This window comes from Mustela nigripes, chromosome 13 (genome assembly GCF_022355385.1).
Source record: "Mustela nigripes isolate SB6536 chromosome 13, MUSNIG.SB6536, whole genome shotgun sequence".
NCBI lineage: Eukaryota > Metazoa > Chordata > Mammalia > Carnivora > Mustelidae > Mustela > Mustela nigripes.
Window position 1 is genome coordinate 134,157,257 of NC_081569.1, and position 13,123 is coordinate 134,170,379.

Genomic DNA, 13,123 nt, shown 5'->3' on the forward strand with positions numbered 1-13,123 from the left:
TTTAAAAATATTTGAAGAATATAGTGTCCTTAACTTTTTTTGGCATATAATGATATGTGGTCTGTACTTCTATTTGGATGCCTAAAAATATAGGTTACATTCCATTAAAAGGCAAAAAGATTTCTTTAAGAATATTTTAGTTAAATCATCTTTTTTTTTAATTTTTTTTTTTTTTTAAATTTTAGGGAGAGAGGGGTGGGGGAAGGGGCAGCAGAGGGAGATGGGGAGAGAGAATCTCAAGCAGACTCCATGCTGAACATGGAGCCCAACACGAGGCTCAGTATCATGACCCTGAGATCGTGACCTGAGCCGAAACCAGGAGTCAGATGCCCAGCCCACCACGCCACCTCGGCGCCCCAGTCAAATCATCTCGTTTGTGCCATCAAGCTGATGCCTTGAAAGTTATTGCATCTTCTCACTTGGGCACGGTGGCAATAAGTCCTTTCAAGTGATGCCTTTTCTTGTAGAATAATGCAGGATCACAGCGAAGGCAGCAGCCTGCAGAACCAAGCCCTGCAGACCCTTCAGGAGAGACTGCACGAGGCGGACGCTGCCCGGAAGAGAGAGCAGGAGAGCTGCAAACAGATGCAGGTTAGAAAGGAGCGATGCCTTTCTGCTGTCTTAGGACACAGGCTGTGATAAAATCCTGCGGCGCGTTCTCAGAAAAATCTGTTTCTGTGACAACAACTAAGTATTTGAAAAGTTAGCCTAGTAATTTGCTAAATTTACTTAACCTTATGTATTAGATTACAGTGAAAATAAATTTCAACATCCTCTATGATCCATCAACAAGGCATTGACAGGAAGCGTGGGCACTTTTCTTCTGAGACAGTCTTTGACGGGGTGGTGCACAGGTTGGGCAGTGGTCCTAAAGCAGCCCCTCAGCACCCCTTTAAGAAAGGAATACACTTAAAATAGTTTATATTCAGTAGAGATAGATTTTTTTCACTTCATTTTGTTGTGCAGCCAACATTACCATTATTTGATGAGAAGCTGATTTGGGGGGCACCTGGGTGGCTCAGTGGGTTAAGCCTCTGCCTTTGGCTCAGGTCATGATCTCAGGGTCCTGGGATGGAGCCCCTCATCGGGCTCTCTGCCCAGCAGGGAGCCTGCTTCCTCCTCTCTCTCTGTCTGCCTCTCTGACTATTTGTGATCGCTCTCTTGCTGTCAGATAAAGAAATAAAATCTTTAAAAAAAAAAAAAGCTGATTTGGGCCCTCTTTTTTTTTTTTTCAAGATTTTATTTATTTATTTGACAGAGACAGAGATCACAAGTAGGCAAAGCAGCGATGAGAGGGAACACAGGGGGAGCAGGAGGAGAGGGAGAAGCAGGCTTCCTGTCAAGCAGGGAGCCCAATATGAGCCTCAACTCTGGGATCATGACCTGTGCCGAAGGCAGCCACTTAACAACTGAGCCACCCAGGCGCCCAGTCATAAATTTTCTTACATAATACTTGGTCTATATTTAGATTTCATAAATTTGATAGGTAAAAAAGTAATTCCCATGCCCAATTGTTCTAAACAGAAGTGTTTTCCACTAACAGTGCCTCAGAATTTAGGCATAGAGTACACCATATGGTGTAGCAGTTCTGTTCTAAGTGTGTACCCAAGAGAATTGAAAATATCTGTCCACACAGAAAATTGTACACAGATATTCACAGCAGCATTATTCACAATAGCCCCAGACTGGAAATATTACACATATCCTTCAGTTGCTGAATGGGTAAACAAAGTGTACTATATGCATACAAGGAGATACCATTCAGCCATAAAAAGGAAAGAAGTCCTGATTCATGCTACAACATGGACGAACCTGTAAGACGTTAAGTGAAAGAAGGCAGACACCGAAGGCCACGTATTAGATGATTTCACTTATATGAAGTGTCCGTAATAGATCTACAGAGAAAATAGATTCATCATTGCCAGGGGCTAGAAGGAACGGAGAAGTGGTTAGAGGATCTCCCTTTGGGGTGAAAATGTACTGATATTAGGTAGTGGTAATGGGTGTACAATTAACTCTGAATACAAGCAAACCACTGAACTGTACACTGTAGAAGGGTGAATTCTATGGGGTGTGAATTATATCCCAATGAACGTATTATTAATTGAACTAAGTTTTTTTATGTTTAATTAAAGTGAATTAACAAAAATTAAAGTTAATAAACAAAAATTCCATTCTTAGTTGCATTAAGCACATTTCACGTGTTTAGTAGAGATTAGCGTAGTCCTCTTGCTGTATTTATTTAAAACAGGAGTTAATATTGGATCAAAGGTTTGTGGCTTTAGCTAATGTTGTGTGAACTGTAAATGCTTTCAGACTTCTGCCTCACCTGAGTGTTCTGGTGATGAGAACTTTGGAGAACAAAAGTAAAATAAAATCTCAGAACTAGATAGGCTAGTAAGTGATAGGCATGTGTTTTTCTAGAATGTGCTTTGGAAGTTTCTTAAGCTAAAATAATTATATTTAATAGTTAATTAGAAAATTTGAAATAGAAGGAAAATGTTAACATGCTATTTAAAAAGATGTAGCTGTTTACTTAACTCTTCGGTTTGCTTTTTTTTTTTTAAGATTTATTCTATTTATTTGAGAGTGAGAGACTTAAGCAGACTGCGAGCTGAGCGCAGTGCCTGATATGGGGCTTGAACTCCTGACCCTGAGATTGTGACCTGAGCTGAAACCACGAATCAGATGCTTAACTGACTGAGCCATCCAGGTGCCCCTTCATTTGCTTTCTGATAGACTTTCTGTTTTATTGATTGATCAGCTTGTATCAGGCTCACCAGATTCACCTTGGAAATATCTTAAACAGATTTCCATTTCTAAGCATCATCTTGGAAATTCCAAGTCAGTAAGCCTAGGGAAGGCTTTGGGTGGTGGTTATTTGTTTAAAACTCCTTAATTGGGGCATCTACCTGGCTCAGTCAGTGAATTGTCTGCCTTTGGCTCAGGTCATGCTCCCAGGGTCCTGGGATCAAGCCCTACATTAGGCTCCCTGCTCAGCAGGGAGTCTGCTTTTCCTTCTCCATCTCCCTCTGTGCTGTCACTCAAAATAAATAAATAAAATCTTTTAAAAAAAGAAAAAAATAAATCTCTAATCGATTCTGATGCATTGCCGTGTTTGGGAGCCAACAGCCTTCGAGTCCCTAGTCTTCAGTTCCTAAAAAATGAGGTGTTTTGTTTTATTTTTTAACCTCCCTGTTATGTTGTTGGGCTGAACTAAAAAAAAAAAAGAAAAAAAAAATCCTATAAGACATCTGATTGGATGGTTGGTAAGATATATTTCAGAGGAGATGATCTAAAGATGATATAAAAATTTGTCACAGAGTGAGTTTGCAGCGCGCCTAAATAAGATGGAAGTGGAACGTCAGAATTTGGCCGAAGCAGTCACTCTGGCAGAAAGAAAATGCGCGGAGGAGAAGAAGAGGGTTGAGGAGCTGCAGCAGCAAGTCAAAGTGTGCAAGGCCGGCTTGGAGTCCTCCAAGCAGGAGCTGACTGACTACAAGCAAAAAGCTACTAGAATCCTCCAGGTAGGCAGGAAATGTCTTGGATGTTAAGATCTGCCAAGTTGGTGATGCTTTCAGACTCCATCTAGATCTGTGAGAGGATTCATTCGTGTTTGCCCGGGTTGGCTCACTTCAGCTAACTTCCTGCACCAAAATGGCCCTTGTTCCTACTGCCTTTCTTTCTTTTTATTGACAATTCATTCTGCCACGGCCTGGCGCAGGTCTTCACCTGTCACCTTAAACATGGCAATATCGATGTTTGTCATTAGGCAGCCATTTTACTCTTCCTGGCGGATCCCCCATTGAGTTTTTCAGAGCTAGTGGTCTTGGCCTCACGCAGCTTCCCCCGTGTCACCTCCTGTAGTCCTTGGTTTCTCCGTCCTTTGCCTCCTGAGGGGAAGGTATCCATTCATCTTTCTCTAGGAGGGTTTTCTAGCCTGTGCGCTGGTTCCTATTCTGCTGTATGGAAGCTCTCCTCCTAAGTCTGTCCTGTCTCCGTTTCTTCTTTTCTGCCACCATTTTCTGGCTCAGCTTACTCAAGAGCATACGGTTGCTTGGTAGAAGATCAAAGACTAGGTCCTGGAACTCCTGCTTAAGGAGAAAACAACCCTTTGTCTTTTTTGACTGCTTGGATCCATTTCCCTGTTGTTTTCTTCAGTATCAGACTTACTAGAATTTCCGTAAATATGCCGTCTTTATTTTAGAGCTGTTAACTCTAACTCCTTCGTGTAATTTCTGTCCCTGATACATTTCTGAAACTGTCTTCCCAGATATCTTCAATGACCTGAATACATATTTTCTTTCTTTTCTTAATTTCCATCCACTTTGATTGGGATAGAGCACTGGACACCGTTAGTCCTGCCTTCTTAAACTCCTGCCTCTGGTCCCACTCGAGCTGCCTTCTCTCCCTGCTCCCGAGTCTCCAGAGACCAAAGAGTCCTTTCAAAATCAGGCCCCACCCCCCTCACTGCTTCTTAGGTGATGTTATCCTGTACTCACTCTGTTTCTGTCTGTCACCTCGATGTCACTTAAGTGTGTCTCCCAGCCTCACTTCCTGACCCTGGTTTCTGAATGCCTACCAGGCTTCTCTGTGTGGGATGCGCCCCTCTCCCCCCAGCTTCTCGTTCATTCTCCAGTTTCCGTAAATATGACTCCTTCTTCCCAGGCAGTAGAGCTCGAGCCGTGATACCGTTTCGATTCCACATCCATGAGCCAGCACGTCCATTCCTCCAGACTGTTCTTTCCGATTGCTTCTGCCGTGTCACTCTGATTTATCATCGAGCACCTAACTATCCACGAGGCATTATGATAGATGCTGGGGGTGTGTTTTCTTTCTGTAAGGAGCGTTCAGTTAGCAGAGGGACACTGAGGTACTCGATGTGACAAAGTTCTTGATGCAGTAAGCCCTTAAAATCTGCGAGGGGACGTCAGAGATGACCGGATGACGCGGTGTCAAAAGGAACTTGAAGCATGGGTGAGAAGGCTCGTGGTAGGGAAGAGACTTCAGACAGAACGGCTGTCCCAGAGCAAGGGGTGTCTGAGGGAGCATGACTTCTTTACTGGACGCCAGCTGGCTCCTCTGCTGGAGCATGCAGGCTTAGGGATCAAGTGGGGGCCGGGGGGAGGGGGGCGGTGGTGGTAGAAAACGCAGTGAGGGGCAGAAGCCAGACCATGGAGGGCCTCACATCCTGTGCAGAGGAGATTTTTATCTCCTAGGCAGCGGTAGAGGGGAGAGGAGAGAGACTGAGCAGGGGGAGAGTTGGCACTGGGCGGGGCCCTCGGGAGGTGCTGGTAAGTCTTTATGGACATTGTCGGGTGGGGATGGAGTGGTGAGAGGGGCATGGTACAGAGGAGCCTATCGGAATTAATGGTGAGAAGTGACAAGGACAGGGTCTAGTTTGTGGTCGTGAGGGTGGCAGATGGGATAGGTCGGAGGTGGGGTGTGTGCGACTTCGGGATTCACCTGGAGGAAGGGGAACTGCAAGTGGAGGAAGGGAAAGGAGACCTTAGGAGGACTCAGTTCCCAAGCACAGGAGCGATACGCCCCGCGTGGTGCAGCAGAGACCAGGAAGATGAACAGGCTCGTGCCGATGAGCGTTAGGACAAGTGACAATGAGTTTGCAGGACTGTGCACTTTGCAGGATGTAACACCGAGGTGGAAGTTTCAGGAAGGCAATCAGAAGTAAAGGCCTGAAGCTCATCACAGGGGTCTGGGCCTTTACTATATTAGGGGGCAGAGAGAGAAAATTATGTGTGTTATAGAAAATATGAAAAATACAGAGAATTTTGAAGAAGTCACCCACAATTATACCACATGAAAAGAAAAACTATTTTTGATGGAGGAGAGCGCCTCTCAGGTCGTCATGTTGAAGGCGGAAGAGCTGATGGCCCTTCCTGCTGGCCTAGAATTGTAATTACAGCGCTTCTTAAACTGGTCCTCCACATCGAATCTTTTCTTCTAACTCATCCTTTCTACCAGTGCTCAGCAAACTTTTTCTGTAAAGGGCCAAATAGTATATGTTATAGGCTTTGCAGGTTCTATGTGGTCTTCATTGTATACTCTTTGTCTTTTTTTTTTTTTTTAATCCTCCTCTAAACATGTAAAAATCATGCTTAGCTGGTAGGCTGTACACAGGCCACAGGCCAGATCTGGCCCATCAGCCATAGTTTGTGAACCCCTGCTTAATACCACCGCCAAAGTAACCCTCCTAAAATGATCTCTGGTCATGTCACTTCCCTGTCTACTTTTTAGTTGTTTGTTTTAGCCCACCAGATAAAAGGCAAACATTTCAGCCTGGCATCTGCAGCCCCCCAGGTTGACCCTAACGTCTATCCGAGCGCATCTCAACAATACTTTCTTGTACGCCCTAATGCTTTTGCATTATTATGCTTTGTCCTGTTCTCTCCACACCTGTTAAAATCCTAGCCATTGGGGTGCCTGGGTGGCTCAGTGGGTTAAGGCCTCTGCCTTCAGCTCGGGTCATGATTCCAGGGTCCTGGCATCGAGCCCCGCACCAGGCTCTCTGCTCGGCGGGGAGCCTGCTTCCCCCTCTCTCTGTACCTGCCTCTGTGCCTATTTGTGATCTCTCTCTGTCAAATAAATAAATAAAATCTTTTTTAAAAAAGGTAATAAAAAAATAAAATCCTAGCCATTTTTCAGGATCAGCGTAACTGCTGCTTTCAAGTAAAGCCTTCTCTTCCCCAGTAAGTGGTTTCTCCTTGGAACCCTGCAAGTACTCTTAACAGATACACCTCTCAACTTTTTATTGCCTTCTACTGGACACTTGTAACTTCCTTTTAGTTTGTAAGGCAGAGGGTACCATCCCAAATGAGATACCTCTGCATTGCATGGGACTCTGAGCAGAGTGCCAGACCCATTGTAGGTGCTCTGTAAATATTTGCTGAGTAGCATGTGATGGAGATAAAAAGCACAAGAAGGGATGAGAAGAAAGTACGAGGGAAATCTTGTTAATGACAAGTTTTCAACAGTAGCATGGTCCTGGGGACTAAAATCCAAGGACAGTGTACAGCAAGGCCCTGCTGAGTTCTTATCTCAATGTGGGCTTTCTTTGATGGAGAAGGTAATTGGACTATTTCCGTACTGGCTTACTTGGTGTAATATTGATGGTATTCCGTATACAAGCTAATGTCTGTTTTGCTTAAAGATACTTCTTTTTTTATAATAGTCTAAAGAAAAATTGATTAACAGCTTAAAGGAAGGATCTGGATTTGAAGGCCTCGACAGCAGTACTGCTAACAGCATGGAGCTGGAAGAACTTCGGCACGAAAAGGAGATGCAGAAGGAGGAAATACAGAAGCTGATGGGCCAGATACATCAGCTGAGAGCCGAATTGCAGGTAAGATCGAGTACCGCTCCTCGGCACGGACAGCCGCTGACCCCAGCGATCTGCAGGTGAGCGGCGGTGGTCTGTATTTTGGGAGAAGTGTGTTAGTGAGAGGGTGTGTGGAACTGGTGTGGGAATAATGGTCGCCGCGTAGTAATGCATCTAAGGCGATCGGTTTCCTGTCCATCGAGGGACAGTGAGGTCTGGGAATAACACACAGAGGTAACGAGATGAGATCGTTAGATTCTAACCTTCTGTGCACCGTATGCCAGGCATCTTGTGGGCTCGGGGTTACAACAAGGATCCAGACAGAGTCTTCAGATTTATCGATCTGACAATCTCGTGGTTAAAAAACAATTGAGATCTGGGCTTGTCTATAAAACTGGGACATTTTCTGATACTGGAATGGACACAGGGACAGTCCCTTAATTAAAGTTTCACGAGAAATTTTATGATTTGTAGTTTATGGATAATTGCTGTTTTTAATCCAAAAGTAAGTTGGACCTTTTGTTTAGATTAAACATGGAGCCTCTGACATAAATATTATAGGAGGAGCCTCTGAGGAGGGAGGACAAGGTGTGGGCTGATAAGCCTTCTTCAAAAGAAAAACATTTTGCGAAGAATATTCATCCACGCATTAACTCAACAAATTATTGGTTCATAAGATGGGCGGGACCTACAAGAGGAAAGTGTGGACGTTGTAAGGCCAGGGTTTCTTACCTAGAGTGTGGGCTTGAATACCAGATTTGGATAGAGGTGTCCCGTCTTTGGCACTTAGTAGATCTGTTACGTGCACGAGACGAGCCTTAGTTTTCTCATCCATAAAGTGGAGATAAACACAGGTTCTCCTGTGGATAAAGGTACGTGTCAGAGGGCCAAGCATTGTTCCTGACACGCATCAGGCCCTCAACAAATAGCAGCTAGTGTCCCTTCTGGACTTCTTGGCAGAGTACAAGAGCTGATCAAGGCTTATCCTTATAGTCTGTATGGCTGGATTTTTTTTTTCCCTTAATTAATTTTGAATTCCAAAGACTTCAGTCCTGTGAACCTAGAAACTGAGTACATGCTAATCCTGTTTGTATCTTGTCTTATTTATTATATTCGTATTTGGGTGAGATTATAAATATGACTCGTTTTATTTAATATCCTTACCCCAGCGTCGTTGAGGACATTGAGCATTTCTCAAGAAGTTGATAAAATCTACAGTAAGGATTATGGTATATCTAGCAAAATGGGAGAATTGTTAATGCCTGTAATAGCTAAGAACTTTCTGGCAGGCATTGCACTAACCTCTCAGCGTCTGCTGTCCATTGATTCCCTCCTGTAATCCCCCAAGGGAGATGGTATATTTTCATTTTACAGTTTGAAGAAATTCAGTCACAGAGAAGGAAAGTCGCTTCCTATAACTAGTAAAGTAACAGGATTAGAACCATAGTCTGTCTGATTCCAGAACACATGTTTTGTTTTGTATTTTCCAGAATATGTGTTACTACCCACTGCTCATACTATCTGCCTCTCAGAGTTCATCTGTTTAAGTCAACTTGATGACAAAGATTAGAGTACCTGCTACTAACCCCAAAAACTCAAGGAGAGGGGGAAATAATTGTACTTCTTGCTGCTTTCCTCTAAATCCAGGAGGCACGCTGGTGTTCTTATCTGGGTGTGTCATTAATCCCCTGTTCTTTCAAACAGTACCTGAAGTGCCAGAGTTTGCATAGATGAATATAAAAAGACTGTGCCAAAAGATAACAAGCAATTTAAGATGCTGATTTTAATCTCTTGTAGCACTGTATGGACAGACGCTTGGTTAACCTGTACAGGGGGTAACTATAGAAACCTAGAGTCATGTTCTTTGCCACTAGTAGATTCCACAGGAAATCTAGAAGGTGGTTTTTGAGTTTGAAGAAGAGAGAATAATGACGCTAAGTGAAGAAGTAAGAAATAGAGAAAGATGAAAGAACAGATAATGGTAATAAAGCTAAACCATGAAAAAAGAGGCTAACCTCAGGCGAGATGAGAGAGAAGTTCCATTGCTACTGGACCCCCACGCATACAAACTATAACCTGCAAGTCCAGGGGCCATCTTACGGATGTTATGTTTCTGTTCCTTTGGAAATTGTTAGCTTTTGGTGAGAGCTGTACTGTCCAGCGGCTGCTGACCTCCTCATCCAGCCCTGGGCTTCCCGCGCTGTGGCGGCTCTAGGGTCCGTCCGTTGCTCTCACTGTGGGCTGTGGCATACAGTGATGTGTCTGCCTGTGTACCCCCTTTGGGCGGAGACCATGTCTCACTTGTCCCCATCCCTCTAGTGCCTCCTGAGCCCAGTTCATGGCACAGCGGGAGTACTTGAAAGATGTCGAAATGAACAGTTGATTACTGCTCTCACATGTGCGGCTTGTCGTTTCAGGATGTGGAGGCACAGCAGGTTAGCGAAGCAGAATCAGCAAGAGAACAGTTACAGGAGCTGCAAGACCAAATAGCTGGGCAGAAAGCCTCGAAACAGGAGCTGGAGGCCGAACTAGAGCGACAGAAGCAGGTAGCGATCCTGTTTGTCTGTTTGTTTGTTTGTTTTTAAAGGTTTTATTTATTTACTTGCGAGAGAGCGAGCATGCACCCCAGTGAGAGAGCGTGAGTGGGGAGAGGGGCCGAGGGAGAAGCAGACTCCCCACTGAGCAGGGAGCCCAGCGTGGGGTTCCATCTCAGGACGCGGGGACCATGATGCTTAACCGATGAGCCACCCAGGCGCCCTGCAGGTAAGGATTTTAGTTGGACAGTTACCAAGGAAGACGCTTTGCTGGGGGTTCTCTGAGGAGACTCCGGTGAAGCAACTTACTGAAGTTCTTGCAGAACGGGTATGGAGTGGCGATGGTAAAGGGGACCTTCTAGACCTCTACTGTCTTGTTACCACCCACCCCGTCACTGTTTAATTCACAGGGAAGAAGAAGACCCACAGAATGGTTATGGGACTTGCCTAATCTCACGCAGTAAACCAGAGAATAGTCTAGAACCCGGAAGGCCTGTCCCAGACTGCTTGCTGCTACCTTGTCTGTGTTTTATTATATCTCCTTGTCACAGTGTGTATGTATGGAAGACTTAAAAACATCTGTTGATTTTCACATTTTACTACATTTGTACTTTCTAAGAACAACAGTAATATTATCTAATAGAAATATAAATACAACATTAGTGTGGTAATTTGATATTTCTGTTGAGAAGAAATATTTATAGACTGTTCTCACAAATCATGTTTAAAATTACATTTCTTTGTTCAGTTAGCAGTTGTCTGCTCCCCAACTTATTTTTCTTAGTATACTTACATAATAGTTTCCTTATTAAAACAGTTAAATATGCTTACATCCACATTTTCAGATCAAGATGTTATATCTAATGTTAGTAACATTTATAACTTACTGAATAACCACACTGTAAGACACTTAGTATACATGATCTTATTTTACCCTCACAATAAAAATCTGTTTTCTCTTCATTTTGCAGAAAACTATTGTTATAATGATCAGTGCCTCACTTAAACAACATTTTCAGCTTTGTGTGTTTATATTCTTTAGATCTTTTTTATTAGGATTTATCATTTCTGAAACGGGTTCTATTATGAGAAATGTTTGTTTTTATTACAAAGGTCCCACTTGTATCTGTTTCCTGAGTGGTAAGAAAAATGACCGAGTAGCCACCTGCAGAGTACATCATAGGCTGCCCTAGATAATTCTGTTATAAAATTGTCCTTTCAGAAATTGCATTTTAATTTATTCAAGGAGCTATTATATATTGAAAGGCAAAAATTTGATGTTCTTGATGGTTAGTGAGATAATTTTCATTTTATTATGGCAGATGGTCTTCCCACATCCACTGCCGGGGCCTGTTTTTAAAATGATAGAGTCCAGCAGAAACGAGTGCAGCTGAATGTAGCTCTAGGCTATTTATTTAATCATCAGATGTTCTAGGTGCAAGTGCTTAATCTTGGGATTAAATAGTCCTGTAGTGCTCTTTATTAATTTTAAGTAATTTCAACCTTAAATTTTGTGCTAGCCTAGAGCTTTAAATGAAATCATGGAGACCTTCCTATAAATTGCAGTTCTCATTTCCTAATTACTGCCTCATCTTCTCTGCTCTCACTTATCTCAGTTTCTTTCATCTGGGAAGTGAGCAGGTTGAACTAGATGTTCTCAAGGAGTCTAGCAGTTTGATCCTGTCTTGTCTCTACTTCTTCATATGGCTCCCTTTACTTACTTCGTCTGCAGTTAAGCATAATGCTTTTGAAGATTCTTAGCTAATTGTTCTTTCTTCCCTGACATGCACTGTGCTCTTAAATTCCAACTGACACCGACTCATCATATCCATTGTACAAACCAGCAGCGCATTTGTGTAGTTGTTAGTGAATCCGAAGTCTTTATTTTTCCTTGTTTATCCATGATAGAGCAAAACAGGTTCTAACACTGCGTGATAGAAATAAGCACATGAAGAGCTGCTCAGCACCGTTAAGTGTTAGAGAAATGCACACTGGAACCACAGCACGATACTAGGTTGTCCCTAGTGAATAGTTACACTTAACCAAGACTGACAATACCAAATGTTGGGAAGGATGTGGAAGAACTGGGCCTCTCCCATATTGCCGTGGGGCTGCAAAATGCCGCATGGATTTTGAAACCAGTTCAGAAAACAGTTGGGTGAGTTCTTTCCCTGTAAGTTAGACATAACACTTATGTGATCCAGCGGGGCTGTCCCTACATATCTACCCAAGAAAAGTGGAGACCTGACCATGGAAAGACTTGATACATCCTGCTGGAGTCGTGTTCATCAGACCCTTCCAATGGCCCTCATTTGTTCATTCTGCATAGACGTGGCACACGTTGGCTGAGTGCCTCCTGTGTGTCAGGAATGTTTCAGATACTGGGGATGACATCGGGAGCACTGATTTCGCTTCTGTGTATTCATGTCTCACTTTGTAGGAATTCCACTACATAGAAGAAGATCTGTATCGAACAAAGAACACCTTGCAAAGCAGGATTAAAGATCGAGAAGAAGAAATTCAAAAACTTAGGAATCAGGTATGAATGAGTGTTCACTTCTTGGGAAAAGATAACATCGCAAAACTAATTTTTTTTTTCAAGGGATATAGAGACCTTCTTTTTTCATATTTTCAGCAGCGTTCTGCTGTTGGAACAATGAGGTGTTTTTTTCAGTCTGATACAGAATTTTCATCTAAAGCCATTTTAATCTGTGTTTGCTGTATTCTGTGACTTCTTCATCTGGAAGTGTCTTGTAGCCACAGCCATCCGAGGACACGGGACTTACCCCCAAATTTCGTATCTTGTAACTTCAGTGGTGGTTGTGCTGACTGCCAGTTTAATAATTACTGTTTCTCTTTCCTGCAAAAAATCCAGTGATACCTTCCTGTTAACAACTGATAGGTCTTTTGTAAAGTCACCAAGACTTCTTTTAAACTCTGAAAATGTAAAATTTAGGAAATAACATGTGCCCACCGCCCACATTTACCAGCACTTATCATTAACTGTGACAAAATCATGCATCCACTTATCCTGTAACTCTGCTGTTTCCTTTTCTCCCTTATGTTCATTTTGTTTTTTATCCCTTATATTTATTGACTTAATAAATAATGAGGTCATTGATCATTTAAATAATTTACATAAAGATTGATTCTTCTCTTTTTAGTTAGCTGATGATGTAGTTTGAACATTAAAAAGGCAAATAATTTCAGTTTTTAAGTTGTCAGACTTTGTAACAGTCCATGATTTAAACTA

The 13,123-nt window shown here is 42.8% G+C and overlaps 1 protein-coding gene across 1 annotated transcript in view; it reads left to right on the forward strand.

Annotated features, from left to right (window-relative positions):
- Nucleotides 1-13,123, forward strand: part of GOLGA5 (golgin A5) — a 31,530-nt gene that overhangs the window by 10,756 nt on the left and 7,651 nt on the right. Inside the window, exons 5-9 of the mRNA XM_059373846.1 lie at nucleotides 468-591; nucleotides 3,324-3,527; nucleotides 7,190-7,360; nucleotides 9,754-9,882; nucleotides 12,311-12,409. Coding sequence (XP_059229829.1) covers nucleotides 468-591; nucleotides 3,324-3,527; nucleotides 7,190-7,360; nucleotides 9,754-9,882; nucleotides 12,311-12,409 — 727 coding nt within the window. The remainder of the gene's footprint in view (nucleotides 1-467; nucleotides 592-3,323; nucleotides 3,528-7,189; nucleotides 7,361-9,753; nucleotides 9,883-12,310; nucleotides 12,410-13,123) is intronic.